The following is a 17500-nucleotide window of genomic DNA, read 5'->3' on the forward strand; positions in this document are numbered from 1 at the left end:
AAGAAACCGGAAGAACCGCAGGCGATGAAGGCACGCGCAGAAAGAAGTCCAAGGAGCAGGTCAAAGAGTCGTTCACCGCAGAATCAAGCCAAAACCGTCAGAGCAAAGGATGCGGCTGCAAAGCCCCAAGAACAAAGCTCGACGGTAACATCGCTCAAGAACACGGCCAAAAGAACTTTTGTGAGCGCCTGGAGAACAGCCATGAAGGCGCAGGATTCTTCAGAGAAAGGGTCGAAGCTCACCAGATCCAGGGATGCTGCGAGTTCTAAGGCAGCCCCTGCCTCAGACGAAAGGAACACGAAAGTTTTAAGAAAGAAATCCGATCCTAAGGTCCCGAAGAACGTCACCTGGGATAAGAAGGTGACCTTGAAGGAACCGCAAGAGAGCTCGAGGCCAAATCGGGACCCCTTGAGGAGCCTGTACCTGCAGCCACTGAGACCGCTGCCGGAGAGGAGCTCCATGTGGTCGGGAGTATGTCTGCCGTCCATGAGGCGAGAGGGAACCTTCACCAAGAAGTACGACTCTGAGAAGGACCGGCTACAGGCTGAATGTAACAGACTCAACGTCGAAAAAGAAAGGTAAGGGCGCCGTCGATCTTATTTTGGGGAAGCAGATAGCAAATTATGTTGCAAAAATATGCAGATAAAGCAAAATAAACTTTGCAATCACCACAGTGACCTTACAAATAAATTTCTATATTTTCTTGATCCACAGACTTCAGAGCGAACTGTCCGAGGCACGCATACGGTTGGAGGAGGAAATAACCGCCAGGAAGGCACTGAGGCGCACGCACGAACTTAATCTGCGCCAGCTGAGAGAGGGAGAACTCAGGAGGACCGAAGTACTCCTCGCCGACCTAAGAAACAGGTGGGTTTCGAAAGAGAACTTGGTACTTGTTCGTGATAACACCGCTTTGATGTGGACGGAGCCACGATTCGTAGCTTATGGTGTGACGTACTAATTAATGTAGCACAAATAGATGGCCGAAGGAAGGGTAATACGCAGTGGGCCAACAGGGAGACAGGGTGTGACTAATTACAATTTGTTGTGACGACACAGGTTGGAGGACGAGAAGCGCGAGGCTCTAGACCAGCAGAAAGGGGCGCTGACGAGAATACACGAATCCGACTTGATAAGGGTAGAACGGGAGAGAGACGAGGATCACCGGAGGCTTCAGCAGGAGAACAAGGCAGCGCAGGAGAAGCTGAGGGCGGATATGAGGAGAGAAGTTACACGGTAGGTCTGACTGCGCGATTCGGAGCGGTGAGAGACGAGCCAGTCCATGATCTATATTTCCTGAAGAATAAGGTTTCATATTATATAACGGATTGTGGACATGAAGACAACACTCTTAATAAGGAGAGTCCCATCAGATTTTGCCAAATTAACGAATCTCTATTATTGTTGAAATGATCTTCGCAATTTTCTTGTCTTGATAAGCATCCGCTTCTCTTCCCGATTACTTGAATGTGACTGCGGTGTCTTCACTTTCAGGGCGGAACCCCCGCAAGTGCAGTGCTGCCATTCTACCGATCGAGATTTAGATAGATTAAACAGAGATCTGTCAACGCTGCGCGAGCACAAGAAACGACTGGAGGATGCAGTAATGGTGAGTGTCCTTTGCGCCAGATGCAAAGTAAATACAACTTTTGTTTTGATTTGATGTACATTTTTGTTGCCGATCGAGTGTCCACAAGCCGTGTCCTAACTCAGCCTTGAGGACATGTATGAAAGCACTTGGCAGGTCGCAGGTGAGAGCGAGGCGGCCCGCTCGTCTCAAGTTCCCGGTGATGTAGCAGTGACAGGAAGTGGGTGTGTGACTTACGTTGGTTGTAGAGATCATTTTGCGTCTGAAGGTCAACCCAAGAAAACATTTTCTATTAGACTCCTTATTTATTCAGGCGTGAATAGAAATCCCAGCACGTGAACATTCAATTGCTTCAGCTCTTATTTTGAAGCAACTATGAGCATGTTAAAGATTAGTGCGTTAATTGGGATAGACGACGGAAGACTCGCAAAGCTACGCAAAGGTCAAGCAGCACAGACAGAAAATAGGGTTTCCTTTCTCATGACTGAAGCCGTGTCGAAGTGAGACACAGGGCGCATTGTACGCAGGAAGTTCTGCTGTTTATTCCTTCGGCGATTCCCTCATGACCGTCATCTCAGTTTCATGCAAGCTTTGTTTGATGGACGACTTTGTTTTCTATTTCTAAAATTGTCGTTGAAGTCCCCAATAAGAGTAATGATAGTGCTGGCAAAAGAAAAAATGGGATTGCACTGGCGTCACTAATCAGGGTATGGCGCGTCAGAGGCCTCCCTCGTGTGCAGGGCGAACGTCGGGCGAAACAGGAACCGCCTCATTCATTCTACGCTCTGGCAAGGCTGCTTTGCATATGGCACCTTCGCAGGAACGCATCAGCAAAGGAGTAACGCCATATGAGCAGTAAATTTAAATAAATCAGACCATAAAAGAAATAACACCACAAGACGACTGCTGTCGTTCCCATTCTTATAGACAATGTGGCAGCTAGACAGCCGCAGAAAGGCGTTGCGACAGCGTGCAGCGATCCGGACAGTTATGTTCTCCGAGGATTTCCTGAACTGGTCGTGTCGCTGACGCTTCTGTCCTCTGCGTGTTATGGCCTCGCGTTGCGGTGAGACAGGACGCGATTTTTATGTGGTCTAAAGGAGGAGGTGATACTGAAGAGACGCGAGGCTGGAGGCGACGTTCACCTGAAACTCAGACTCAAACGTAATTGACACTTCAGTATTTCCAGTTTGCTATTTCATGAAGGACCTGGATGCATATGAACTCCAGAGGCATTTTATAAACTATAAAGCATTTCTCTGAACGACCTTATAAAATTAAAACAGGAATGTAACATTTACTAAGCTAGGAATATGGGCGTTTTCGTGCCAAGGGGCGACAATGTTGATAATGATAGGGGATGTTAGAATGAGAATGATAGTGATAATAACGGAATGTTGATAATGATATTAGGGTGATGATGATTGCGATATGAGGATAATGATCATGGTATTAGGGGGTTAATATTAGTGATCCTAAATTAGTGGTAATAGTGTTATTATGGTGATAATGATAGTGACGGTATGGAGAAGATGATAGTGATATCAGGGATGATGTTGACATAAGGAATTGAGGGTACGAATTTCAAGTACTAATCTGAGCCGCGAAGGGATGGTTGACCGCAGGTGCTCGTCATCAGGCTCTGTGAAACTAAACCTTACGAAATAACTTTGCTCGCTCTGTGGCCAAGAGAGGGGCGCTGCTGCTCTTCTCTATCAGCTATGTGATCTTTGCTCGTATTCATTATATATACATCACACACACACACACATACACACACACACACATACACACACACATACACACACACACACACACACACACACACACACACACACACACACACACACACACACATATATATATATATATATATATATATATATATATATATATATATATATATATATATATATATATACACGCACATACACACGCACACACATATTTATGTGTTTGTGTGTGTTAGCAAATGAGCTAGTGAACTAGAGGGAGAAGGAGGGGGAGAGGGAGAGGGAGAGGGAAAGAGGGGAAGAGGGAGAGGGAAAGAGGGGAAGAGGGAGAGGGGAGGAAAAGAGGGGAGAGGGAGAGGGAAAGAGGAAGAGGGAAGGAAAAGAGGGGGAGAGGGAGAGGGGAAAGAGGGGGAGAGAGAGAGGGAAAGAGGGGGAGAGAGAGAGGGAAAGAGGGGGAGAGAGAGAGGGAAAGAGGGAGAGAGAGAGAGGAAAAGAGGGAGAGAGAGAGAGGGAAAGAGGGAGAGAGAGAGAGGGAAAGAGGGGGAGACAGAGAGGGAAAGAGGGGGAGAGAAAGAGGGAAGGAGGGGGGAGAGAGAAAGAGGGAAGGAGGGGAGAGAGAGGGAGAGGGAAGGAGGGGAGAGAGAGAGGGAAAGAGGGAGAGAGAGAGAGGGAAGGAGGGGAGAGAGAGGGAGAGAGGGGGAGAGAGAGAGGGAGGAGAGAGAAGGGGGAGAGAGAGAGGGAAAGAGGGGGAGAGAGAGAGGGAAAGAGGGGGAGAGAGAGAGGGAAAGAGGGGGAGAGAGAGGGAAAGAGGGGGAGAGAGAGAGGGAAAGAGGGGGAGAGAGAGGAGGAAAGAGGGCGAGAGAGAGAGAGAAGGAAAGAGGGCGAGAGAGAGACGGGAAAGAGGGGGAGAGAGAGAGGGAAAGAGGGGAGAGAGAGAGGGAAAGAGGGGAGAGAGAGAGGGAAAGAGGGGAGAGGGGGAGAGAGAGAGGGAAAAATCAACGTAGAGGGGGAGAGAGAGAGGGAAAAATGAACGTAGAGGGGGAGAGAGAGAGGGAAAAATCAACGTAGAGGGGGAGAGAGAGAGGGAAAGAGGGGGAGAGAGAGAGGGAAAGAGGGGGAGAGAGAGAGGGAAAGAGGGGGAGAGAGAGAGGGAAAGAGAGAGAGAGAGGGAAAGAGGGGGAGAGAGAGAGGGAAAGAGGGGGAGAGAGAGAGGGAAAAATCAACGTAGAGGGGGAGAGAGAGAGGGAAAATTCAACGTAGAGGGGGAGAGAGAGAGGGAAAGAGGGGGAGAGAGAGGGAAAGAGGGGGAGAGAGAGAGGGAAAGAGGGGGAGAGAGAGAGGGAAAGAGGGGGAGAGAGAGAGGGAAAGAGGGGGAGAGAGAGAGGGAAAGAGGGGGAGAGAGAGAGGAAAGGGGGAGAGAGAGAGGGAAAGAGGGGGAGAGAGAGAGGGAAAGAGGGGGAGAGAGAGAGGGAAAGAGGGGGAGAGAGAGAGGGAAAGAGGGGGAGAGAGAGAGGGAAAGAGGGGGAGAGAGAGAGGGAAAGAGGGGGAGAGAGAGAGGGAAAGAGGGGGAGAGAGAGAGGGAAAGAGGGGGAGAGAGAGAGGGAAAGAGGGGGAGAGAGAGAGGGAAAGAGGGGGAGAGAGAGGGAAAGAGAGGGGGAGAGAGAGGGAGAGAGAGAGGGAAAGAGAGGGAGAGAGAGAGGGAAAGAGAGGGAGAGAGAGAGGGAAAGAGAGGGAGAGAGAGAGAGGGAAAGAGAGGGAGAGAGAGAGGGAAAGAGAGGGAGAGAGAGAGGGAGAGAGAGAGGGAAAGAGAGGGAGAGAGAGAGGGAAAGAGAGGGAGAGAGAGAGGGAAAGAGGAGAGAGGGAGGGAAGGGGGAGAGAGAGAGAAAGAGGGAGAGAGAGGGAAGAGGGGAGAGAGAGAAGAGAGGGGGAGAGAGAAGGAAAGAGGGGGAGAGAGAGAGAGTGAGAGGGAGAGAGAGAGGGGGGGAGGGAGAGGGAGGGAGAGGGAGAGGGAGGGAAGGAGAGGGAGGGTGGGAGGGAGGGAAAGAGGTGGGAGAGAGGGAGGGTGGGAGAGAGGGAGGGTGGGAGAGGGAGGGTGGGAGAGAGGGAGGGTGGGAGAGAGGGAGGGTGGGAGGGAGGGAGGGGGGAGGGAGGGAGGGTGGGAGAGAGGGAGGGAGGGAGAGAGGGAGGGTGGGAGAGAGGGAGGGTGGGAGAGAGAGAGAGAGAGAGAGAGAGAGAGAGAGAGAGAGAGAGAGAGAGAGAGAGAAGAGGGATTAGACAGCCACAGAAAGACAGACAGGCAGAGAGACAGGCGGAAAGAAGTTAGAGTTCCGCGACGCATCTGCCTTCCTCTCAGCATTACCACAGGTGTTCCCGGGGTTTCTAATGGAAGGTAAATACTGAGTGCCTAAATCTCTCTGCGAAGACCGATTGGGTGCCAGAACCCTCGTTACCTCGACCACCCGCCCCTCCTCCCCTCCATCCCTTCCACCCCCACCCCTGTCTGTTACCGGTAACTGGAGGTGCCATCACTCAGGAAATAGGAATCATAGCTATTTGGCGAGCTTTATTCACCTTTTGTTCATGCATTTGGTCTTTTTCATTAAAACATAATAAAAAGATAAAATAAAAAATGAAATAAGATAAACACGAATTGTACTTTTCCCGTTTCGTTTGAATTGGAAAAGATCGTTATACTTTTTTGTAATATAATTTAACGGAAGGGTATAAAATGATATAGATTATGCTTCTCTTAAGAGGAGAATCCTGTAGGCGGAAAGGACGAGGACCGTAAATTATGTTAAATTAAGCCAAGAGAATGTAGACGTCACATACATAGGGGGAGGAAACGCACCCAGACAAGCCCTGCGCTATTTTGGGCCAAAGGGGCGGACTTCCTCCCCCAAGCTTCTCTCTCTCTCTCTCTCTCTCTCTCTCTCTCTCTCTCTCTCTCTCTCTCTCTCTCTCTCTCTCTCTCTCTCTCTCTCTCTCTCTCTCTCTCTCTCTCTCTCTCCCCCTCTCTCTCTCTCTCTCTCTCCCCTCTCTCTCTCTTTCTCTCTCTCTCTTTCTCTCTCCCCCCTCTCTCTCTCTTTCTCTCCCCACCCCCTCTCTCTGGCTGCGGCCATCAAAGGTGCAATGATGGGTAATCTGTAGCAAGATGTGATTAGGGCGCGACTTACTGGCGAAAGGGTCATGGAGCGACACAATTTCCCGCCTTAATCTAAAATAAAGCGTAAAGTACAGCGAATCGATGCTGTTCGGGCAGTAATGAGACGAAAGAATGGCTAATTACAGAATTTTTTTTCTATGCGGTTTAGACACACCAAGAGAATGAAACGGTAGATGCGCAACGCATAGGTCTACCATAGTTGACGAGGTGTTGCACTCTATCTTCCCGAAAGGCGAACAGAGAGCCCGTAGACGCCAAGTCACGACTCGAGTGGCGGGAAGCCTCGACAGTGTTGTAGAGGGAACGTCGGCGGGACAGGTGGTGGTCGCACGTACGAGGGTGACGGCACGTACCAGGAAGTGTGGCCTCGTGCCCTTTCCGCGGCCTCCGGTGACAACAAGGAGCCAAATGCTTAGGAAGACACTCTAGACGCCTCGATGACATTGATGTTTTGTCATTTGCCGTCCTTGGTGGCGCAAGGGCACTGCCGCGGGTGGAAGCGCGCCTTTCGATTATCTATCAGGGCAACGCAACTTGGTCCAAACAAAGGCGTCAGACGATGGCGAACGTGTTCTTGTTGCAGTCCTGATTTCCGGCTGAGGATTAGCCTCGGACATTCGCTCTCTTTCGAACACGCCCACGCAGCTCGCCTGTGCATGTCGATCCATGCCGATTTGAAATATGATACCCTGCCGTATGCATCTCGTTACGCAGACTTACGAAAAGGCACTGTCGATGTCTGCTCCCTCTCAGTATGCTGCTTGCCCTTCCCTTGAATCTCAGGAACAGTGGCAGTTTGAGAGCACGTAGACAATAAAGCGGTCATTATTCTGCTCGCAAGTGTTATAGCATTATACAGCTTCTACACGGTCGAATAGTATCCCAAGTTCCGCGATGGGCGTGGGCGAAAAGCATGTGCTATTCCAGAGCTCCCAGAGCGTTGTGGTCAGCCGTGGCAGCTGCTCCACTCTGAATTATATGTTAATTTTAATGTCGCTGTTTCTTGGACGTTTAGCTGTATGCCTCGTTCGAAATTACCGTAAGTTTGGACTACATGAAGATTACTAAAATGTGTTCCGCCCAGGCTTGCATAGTACACTATATACTTGTTTACGTGTGGGTGTGTCTGTTAGCTGCGCCATGATCAGAAATTGCAGTACATCATACTAAGTAGATTATATTGTGTACGGGAGCTGTGTTGGCAACAACTTTAAATACATTACGATATATTGACTATGTTTAATAATCTGATGTAATTATTTTAACTGAATAATACAAGTAGTCACCTGGATAAATGCTATAACCCTCAGCAACATTCGCTTTCAAATTCTGCTTCTGGCTGATGATAGCAATGTCTATGTAAGCCTTATTGCTATATTCTGTCTTATCGCACAACGCTCCCTGCGCGAAGGGGCGGCGGCGGCGCCCTAGTTAAAGCGACCAGCACGTGTAGTACCTGGTCGGCTCGGCACATTAGCGCTAATGGGCCGACGCCGCTCACGAGATAGCGGCGCAGGCGGGCGCGCGTGCGGCGGCTGCACGCGACTAACCGAGGGACGCGTGAGGCTGCAAAAGAAAGGAAAAGGTGCGGGTTCGTTGGCCGTCATTATGCTTATGTAACTCATTAAAAATAATCTTTGTATTTTAGTGGGTTTGTTTACACATGCGTATTTCTTTTTTTTTTTCCAAATACAAAATCAGATTCTTGAGTTGCTAGCAGCTGTTCGCATACGCATTGCTGAGATTGTGATCCAGTTCTTATGGCAAGCAGAACACTCGGCGCCTCCTCGTCGTCTTGAGTGGGAGAATCTCCGCTCCACCTGTACCTGCTCCGCGCTTTTTCTCGCCTATTTATAACCAGATAGCGAGCAGGCGTCGCGGTGGGCGGCGGGGACACGTTTAGGCAGGGAACAGCTTCCTGCGGTAACCCTAACAGAGATAGGGAGCAGTAGCATCTACGCTTCCACGACGTCTGTTAGGAGGAGAGAGAGAGGGATAGGGAGAAAGAGGGAGGGGGGGAGACGGAGGGAGAGAGGGAGACGGAGGGAGAGAGGGAGACGGAGGGAGAGAGGAAGAAGGAGAGCGAGAGGGAGACGGAGGGAGAGAGGGAGAGGGAGAAAGAGGGAGAGGGAGAAAGAGGGAGAGGGGGAGACGGAGGGAGAGAGGGAGAAGGAGAGCGAGATGGAGACGGAGGGAGAGAGGGATAGGGAGAAAGAGGGAGAGGGGGAGACGGAGGGAGAGAGGGAGACGGAGGGAGAGAGGGAGAAGGAGAGCGAGCGGGAGACGGAGGGAGAAAGAGGGAGAGGGAGAAAGAGGGAGAGGGGGAGAGGGAGGGAAGGAGAGGGAGAGGGAGGGAGAGAGGGAGAAGGAGAGGGATAGGGAGAAAGAGGGAGAGGGAGAAAGAGGGAGTAGGGGAGACGGAGGGAGAGAGGGAGAAGGAGAACGAAAGGGAGACGGAGGGAGAGGGAGAGGGAGAAAGAGGGAGAGGGGGAGAGGGAGAAGGAGAACGAGAGGGAGACGGAGGGAGAGGGGGAGGAGGAGAGGGAGAGGGGGAGACGGAGGGAGAGAGGGAGAAGGAGAGCGAGAGGGAGACGGAGGGAGAGAGGGGGAGACGGAGGGAGAAGGAAAGGGAGAGGGAGAAAGAAGGAGAGGGAAAGGGAGAAAGGGAAAGGGGGAGACGAAGGGAGAGAGGGAGAAGGAGGGAGAGACTCAAGACAGGAATTCCATTGAAGGGCGGAAAGGTCTGAACGACAAGGCGGCATATTGCCTGAAATGATCGGTTTTGAAAAAAAAATCTGAAATTTGTCCGTTACCACGACATTTCGCTGATCGAAAAGACAACGTAATGTCGCAGTAACTTGTCGAGGTTAGCATGACGAAACCATTTTCGTGGTTTTGTGTTGTCGTTCCGGTTACCGTTTACAAAATACACATGGACTATTTTTTCAAGGATAATTCACTTACGAGCAATTTGTAAAATCCAGGAACATTTCAACTTTTCCTTTTCCTTAACTGATCTAGAGCCATAACCCCGAGAACCTTAGATAAAGTTACACAATAATTAAAAAAAAAGATAGAATTCAAGAGATCTTCCGCGGTGAAATTACCCAAGTCGCATCCAAGTAAGAAAAACTTTAAACATTTTAATAATCTTTGTGGGATTTCCTGAACCTCCAGAAGCAAGGACAGGCACGCAAAAACACGCAAAGCCGAGATTAACGATTCTTTGAGAAATGAGAAATAAAATCATTGGTTGCGATTATGATGATAATAATGCTGTTTGTGGAGGTAATGATGGTTAGAATCATAACGATAATTGAATGATGGTGAAAGTTATTATTAGGAATAACTGGCGCTAATCAGTAATGGTGATGATGATCGTAATAATAATGAAAATTGATAATAATTATGTAATAAACTATAATTATAAGGGATAATAATGATAATGATAGTTTTGGTGATAAAAAATAGAGTGATAATGATAATAATAATAATGATGATAACAATGATGATGATAATGATAGTTATAATAATACTGATAATGATATTGATAGAAATAATGATTACAGCAATAACAATAATGTCAATAATAATGATAATGATAATGATAAAGATAACAACAATGAGGATAAAAACAGTGTTGATAACGACGATAGTAATTATGATAACAATCACTGTAGAGTAATGGTGATATTAATGATACTGATGATATCATTATCAGTATTAATCATGATGATAATGACCAAGGAGAATGGTAATGGCGACGAAGATGATAATGAGTGAGAGTAAAATGAAATTGAAACAAATTATTCAGATTAAATGATGTGGATCGAAATGTCTTTTGTTAAGCGCCGATAGAATTAGGGATCGGGTCGTGCGCCGTGCGTCATGCGCATGATCATCGCAGTGACGAGGCGCAGGAGACGCTGATGCGCGAAGCCAGGGGATGGGCGGCAAAGGGTGAAAGATATTTTGAGAAGTGGGCTTTGCCATGTTGATATTGAGTGAGTTTCTGTGTACAAACTTCTTGTTGTTATTAGAGAAACAGTTTCCATTCCCTTCATTTCCGAGAAAGAAAGGCGTGAATTCAGTCGTTAAGAGTTTGTCCGTGACTTTGTTTGCAAACAGAGCCTGTCCTTGGCACAGTTTACATTGTCCGTGATTGTCTTTTTCCACGTCGCTTGCCAGCAGTTATCAACATTCCTGAGATCATGTTCAAGTATGCCTGAAACTTTAGCCGTAGTCTGAGTGGACGTAGCTGAGTGGAGCAGGAGCATGGAAAGTGCGACGAAATGGCTTTGGCAATTGTATGTCGACTTTTCAGTGTAGTTCTGAGGTTTATCTTTTTTGCAAACAGAATGAAAAGTCCCTAGTTTCAAGATTCGTGTTATATATGTTATGTCGGATTTTATTCCTGCAATTCTGTAAGAATACAGATTACAAAAATATAACAATAACGTAGGATGGCATTGACATTCCGTCCCATGATGTAAAGAACTTCTACACGGATATATTATTCATCCAAAACCACTTGAACTCAGTATTGACTTGTAGTTAAATTTCTCCTTGCGCTCGTAGCACAGCGGCTGCTAATACCAAGCCTTGCCCGCGCCAGCTCTCAGCGCGTGTCACCCTAAAGGCCAAGGGAGCTGCCCGGCCCAGAGGAAGGGCTTCGTTAGTGATGCTCGACGCGGCCGCGAGGTCTCGGGCCCCTCGCGCCCTCCGCCGCCGGGGCTCTTTCACGCGCCGTCTGATCGAAAGGCCTTCGACGACCTCTTTGGTCTTAATCATGGCGTGATCGCGGTAATCCAGTAATCTAGAAGGAATCATGTTATACCAAATAAACTCAAGGTAAGCTGCGTTCTATGATCGTCTATCTTAATCTTAGGTATGTGGCTGAGATTCCCCACATTTCTAATGAATCTGCTATTCACGAGATCTGCACAGAAGCCACTTAGTCGGGTCGTCCCCCTGAATCTATTTCTACACCCTTCTTCGACCTTTAACCATATCCATTTAACTTCACGATCTCAGTCGTCCCTTTGTCTGCGAATTCTTAAGTGGTGGTCTGGCGCCGCTTTTAGCCGTTCGACGTCAATGCCGACTTTACCGGGTTCCCGATGGCAACCACAAGATGGCGCCGTAATAGCTATGCTGCATTAACCAAGAACCGCAGAGGCAAGGGCCCCTAGTTGTACCCTGTTGGGACAAAATGCCAAGCAACATGAAGAAAGGACTATCATGGTATTTTTCGACGGGCGAAGGGAAAGCTGGGAGGGCGACACAAGCGGTATGCGCTGTATACTGTCACGCACCTTGCACGTCGTCAGTAATTACTGAGGGGATAGATCTGGCACCTTGGGAATGTCTCTACAGATTATACAGATTAGAGATAACGAGTGATGTACGGCGGGAAGTCGAATCATGAGACTGGGACCACATTTTCCTTTTTATAGTCATCACAGGTCTGTAAGGGTGGTGGGGAAGGGGCATGGGATAGGGAATGCATAGTCGCCAGGGAAGGGCAGCCATGCCCACGCCAATTAACTGTCAAGGGAAGGGGCGTGTTTGAGAGGAGTTGGTCAGCCATCAGTGTATCTGAACACAACCAATCCACCATGCGGGTTACTCATGCCTCTGTCCCGTCTACATGTGATATCCCCTCATACCACTCATCGTCTCACATTCCCCATGCCCTCACCCTGGCCGTGAGGACTGCTGGCCGGAGTGAGGCTTGGCTGCATACCAATAATCCCTAAGTGCCAAGAGCGGTCACAACGTCAGCCGAATGCAGACGCCTCCGCTTGCGACGCCCCCTTTTCTTTACTCATCTTAGCTGCTCGCCCATAGAATAAGCCGCTTCAGCCTACTTCCCTGCCTCCCCTGCCTCCCCTGCCGTCTCCCGCAGAGCAAAGCCTTCTCCCGTGATAATATTTCTCCGCGCTCCAAGAACGCTCCCTCCATTATGGGATGCCGACCATTGTTTGTGTTTCTGCCTTGAGGGTTTACTCTAGCGTTTCACTTAGCAAAGGCGATCTCGGGGTTCGTTCAGTGATGGCAGGATGGTTGCTTGGATGTGGATACATGCTTGCGATATGCGTTCACAGCCTTGTCTAAGCTGGTTGGTCAGTTTGTTGTCTTTCCGTGTTTGTTTATCAAGAGGCTCAGTGGGGTTGCCGAGTTGTGTTTTTTTCTACACACACACACACACACACACGCACGCACGCACGCACGCACGCACGCACGCACGCACGCACGCACACACGCACACACGCACACACACACACACACACACACACACACACACACACACACACACACACACACACTCACACACACACACACACACACGCAGACACACCCACCCACACACATATATACATACAGAGAGAGAGAGAGAGGGGGAGAGGGAGGGAGAGGGGGAGAGGGAGGGAGAGGGGGAGAGGGGGAGAGGGGGAGGGGAGAGGGGGAAGGGGAGGGAGGGAGAGGGGGAGAGGAAGGGAGAGGGGGAGAGGGAGGGAGAGGGGGAGAGGGAGGGAGAGGGGGAGAGGGGGAGAGGGAGGGGGTAGAGGGGGAGAGGGAGGGAGAGGGGGAGAGGGAGGGAGAGGGGTAGAGGGAGGGAGAGGGGGAGAGGGGGAGAGGGAGGGAGAGTGGGAGAGGGAGGGAGAGAGGGAGGGAGAGGGAGTAGGAGGGAGAGAGGGAGAGGGAGGGAGAGAGAGAGGGAGGGAGAGAGGGAGGGAGAGAGGGAGAGGGAGGGAGAGAGGGAGAGGGAGGGAGAGAGGGAGAGGGAGGGAGAGAGGGAGAGGGAGGGAGAGAGGGAGGGAGAGAGGGAGAGGAGGGAGAGAGGGAGAGGGAGGGAGGGAGAGAGGGAGAGGGAGGGAAGGGGAGAGGGAGAGGGAGGGAGGGAGATGAAGGGAGGGAGGGAGTGGAAGAGGGAGGGAGAGAGGAAGAGGGAGGGAGAGAGGAAGAGGGAGGGAGAGAGGAAGAGGGAGGGAGAGAGAGAGAGAGAGAGAGAGAGAGAGAGAGAGAGAGAGAGAGAGAGAGAGAGAGAGAGAGAGCGAGAGGGAGAGAGAGAGAGAGAGAGAGAGAGAGAGAGAGAGAGAGAAAAGGGCTGCTCCCCTCGTGACATCTGACTTTGTCATGTGGCGGCAAGAGGGCGTGATGTCACCCGTCCCCCTTCTCAGTGACAGAAGCACCTTGGATGTCTTTGTGGGCATGCCATACACAGTATAAATAAACGCCAACGTATCCTTTCAGTTTTGTCTGAGAACACAGTATTTACTTTGCTACAGTTCGGGGATGTAAATCACATGCGAGAGTGTATGCGGATGTTTGTTAATGTATGTTGTGGGTGTGGCTTTAGAGCACATCATCGCCAGTGAGGCAGCAAGAAAGGAGGGACACCTTTCGTGTATTTATATATATTCTTTTTTTCTTTTTTTTACTTCCCTGACAGAAGGTAAAGATAATGCACTAACTTTTTTCAGTTGCCTTAACCACGGGCTTGGTCCAAGAACAATATGTATGCTTTCCTAGATAATATTATTCATTCTGATGTTTAGATGTTTTTACAAATAACAATTCGTATTCCTTGTCTATTTGAGAAACAGCCAGAGTGCTATGTACTTGTCCGTATTAATAAAATAGCTTTTTGATAAAAAATCATTGTCTGTGGAAATCGTTTGCAATAAGAAATAAAATGAATGTGTGTATCCAACACTCTTCTATAGAGAGTGGATGCCTATAGATGCATAAACAAATAAGTTAACAATCATACATAGCCATGCTTATAGGGAACTATTTACCGTAGTCACCGGTGTATATTTGCGTTTTCTCTTTTCTACGAAACCGTCAGTTTTCTTTTACACAGAGGCCAGACTTTACTATAACCACTGTGTTGGAATTTCTAAATTGGATATTATACCTCAACCTACAATTTGTAGATATTCCCAGGATTGATGGATGTGGTGATAATGATTTTGGTATTAACTGTAATTTTGTTGTTTACCTTTGCATTACCATTTTCAATATTATTCTTAGCGCTCCCCATTATTATTATTATTTTTAATGCTCCCCATTATAATTATTTTTTTTTTTAGTATTATCATTATTATCATTATTTCATCATTATTATTATAAATATCATCATTATTATTATTATTACTGCTACTATTATTATTGTTACTATTATTATTATTATTATTATTATTATTATTATTATTATTATTATTATCATTATTATTATTATTATTATTATTATTATTATTATATTATTATTACTTTCATTATTATTAACGTTATTATTATTATTATTATTTATGTTATTGTTATTGCTATTATGCTTATTAATTTATTATTATTATTATTATTATTATTATTATTATTATTATTCTATTCTTATTGTATGTATCGTTATTATTATTATTATCACTATTGTTGTTATTATCATTATTATTATCATTATTACTTTTATTATCATAGTCATTATTATTATTATTGTTATCATTCATTACGGTTATTATCATTATTATTATTGCTGTTATTATTGCTCTTATTATTATTTTATTGTTTTTGTTGTTGTTGTTCTTCTTACTACTATCACTACTACTACTATCATTACCATTATTGTCATTGTTATCATTCATATAATTATCATTTTATTACAATTATTGTTATAATTTTCATTATTGTTGTTATTATTTCCTCTGTTATATTATTTTTTTGATTATGACTATATCATTATTGTTATTGTTTCTGTTGCTATTATCATTATCATCATCATTGTCATCATCATCATTGTTATCCATGATCATCTTCATGATGATGATGATGATGATGATTATCATTATTGTTATTGTTTCTGTTGCTATTATCATTATCATCATCATTGTCATCATCATCATTGTTATCCATGATCATCTTCATGATGATGATGATGATGATGATGATTATCATTATTATTATTATTAATAGTGTTGTTTTGTTATTATTTTATTATTTTATTATTATTATCATTATTATTATTATTGTTATTATTATTGTTATCATTATCATTTTATTTATATTATTTTCATTGTTATTATTGTTATTATTATTATTGTTATTATTATTATTATTATTACGATTGATATAACAAGTATAATGTAAAAATTATTGCAGTCACCATTCCCATAGAGCTCACTTTCACAGCGTTATTTCCGTCAGCGAAGGGCCAGGCAGCGCTCCCAGCCGTGAAGACGTCTCCTTCCTTCCCCTTGACTTCCCTTCTTCCAGATATTTTGTTTTGCCATGAAATTTTGTTTCTTTTCATTGCTGTTTTATGATTTGATATGATTTTCCCCATAAACCCATTTCTGTTCTGATTCCCATTTCCGTTGAGTTGCCCGCCCTCTACTCAAGCCGTTTCCCTGAGCATGCTCGCCCGCCGCCTGACCGCCTTCTCCCTCCCAGACCCTCCAGGAGTCGGAGCGGAAGCGCGCCGGGGAGCTGCGGCGCCTGCACGAGGAGCACGAGGCCGCCGTCGCCCGCATCCACAGGGCCAATAAGAGCGAGGTCGCGCGGCTGGTGAGTCAGCGACGGAGGAGGAGCTGGTGGAGCAGGAGGTGGAGGAGGAGGGGTGGTTATCTGTGCTTTAAAAATATTTTTTTTTTCGTCTCATTTTTTTCAAAAGGCTTTTTATGTGTTTTATTTATTTTGGCGACGTCTTCTGTGTTTGGCTTTTGTCGTAGTCGTATTTTTTGAGCGCTGTTTGACGGGGCTTTTTTCCCGCAGTAGCTCGTAGTGTGTAGTGGGTGTCGTAGAAGGCTTCTTATTCTAATTTTCTTTGCTTCTTATAAGCTCACATTTCCTTTGTGCTCCTACTCCTGGTTCTTTCTGAACTCTGCCCTGACCTTGGCCATCAGAAAGCCTACAAGGTCACTGACACCTGTTCGTCTGAACAACTTTTTTCAGGTCTCTTTCGTCTTATGATAACAATTTTTTTCTCGTTCTCTCTGTCTCTCTCTCTCTTTCTCTATTTCTCTCTCTCCCTCTCCCTTCTCTCTCACTCTCCCTTCTCTCTCACTCTCCTTCCCTTCTCTCTCTCTTTCCCTTCTCTCTTTCTCTCTCTCTCTCTCTCTTTCCCTTCTCTCTCACTCTCTCTTTCCCTTCTCTCTCACTCTCTCTTTCCCTTCTCTCTCTCTCTCTTTCCTTTCTCTCTCTCTCACTCCCTTCTCTCTCTCTCTCTTTCCCTTCTCTCTCACTCTCTCTTTCCTTCTCTCTCACTCTCTCTTTCCCTTCTCTTTCTCTCTCTTTCCTTTCTCTCTCTCTCTCTCTCTTTCCCTTCTCTCTCACTCTCTCTTTCCTTCTCTCTCTCTCTCTCTCTTTGCTTGCCTATGTAGATTGTAATAATACATTAAGTGTAAGATTTGAAGAGGAGAAAACCAGTAGCCTCGCCTGCAGGAGGGAGCGCGCGGCGGCGAGGGAAGTGCAACCTGTGGAACTAACGATAGCGTTGTCTCCTTCTCAGCTGGACGAAGTGCGCTCCAAGGACCGCTCGATTGGCCAGCTGGAGCGCCAGCTGAGCGCCCAGTCCGCCAAGATCCGGCTTCAGGAAGAAAAGGTCAGTAAAGCCTCCTCTATTCAGCATTTTCTTTGTGTAGGTCTCCTGCATCGTTTAATTTGGCTTCTAGCGTTAATGACTGCGAATCGAGTCTTCTCCTTTCAAGTCCATAAACTTGACCGACGTCATTCATGATATTGATGTTCGGTCACCGCTTTCTCAAAGGTAAAAAGTTTTAAGCGTTTACAAGCTCCTATAGAAGGTTCAGATAAATTCGTTAACATTCACATATTATTTTGTAAAATATTGATTTATGACTATGATTTGGAGTTCCAATGTTTGTGATAATGGTAGCGAGTTGTTTGGAATTCAAGCGCGAATTTAGGTTATGAAAATATCATAATTCTGGCTTCCCGGATACGTTAGAAGCGGCCACCAAAGCATTCGTAGGGCTTCGCATCCCGGTAATGAGA

The 17500-nt window shown here is 46.8% G+C and overlaps 1 protein-coding gene across 1 annotated transcript in view; it reads left to right on the plus strand.

Annotated features, from left to right (window-relative positions):
- The window catches only part of LOC113809357 (uncharacterized), a 106587-nt gene that overhangs the window by 15790 nt on the left and 73297 nt on the right, over positions 1–17500 (plus strand). The window contains exons 2-7 of the mRNA XM_070135161.1: positions 1–578; positions 715–867; positions 1060–1236; positions 1495–1609; positions 15938–16051; positions 16995–17087. The exon at positions 1–578 is cut by the window's left edge and continues 1310 nt beyond it. Coding sequence (XP_069991262.1) covers positions 1–578; positions 715–867; positions 1060–1236; positions 1495–1609; positions 15938–16051; positions 16995–17087 — 1230 coding nt within the window. The remainder of the gene's footprint in view (positions 579–714; positions 868–1059; positions 1237–1494; positions 1610–15937; positions 16052–16994; positions 17088–17500) is intronic.

The sequence above is a fragment of the Penaeus vannamei genome, chromosome 20, assembly GCF_042767895.1.
Source record: "Penaeus vannamei isolate JL-2024 chromosome 20, ASM4276789v1, whole genome shotgun sequence".
NCBI lineage: Eukaryota > Metazoa > Arthropoda > Malacostraca > Decapoda > Penaeidae > Penaeus > Penaeus vannamei.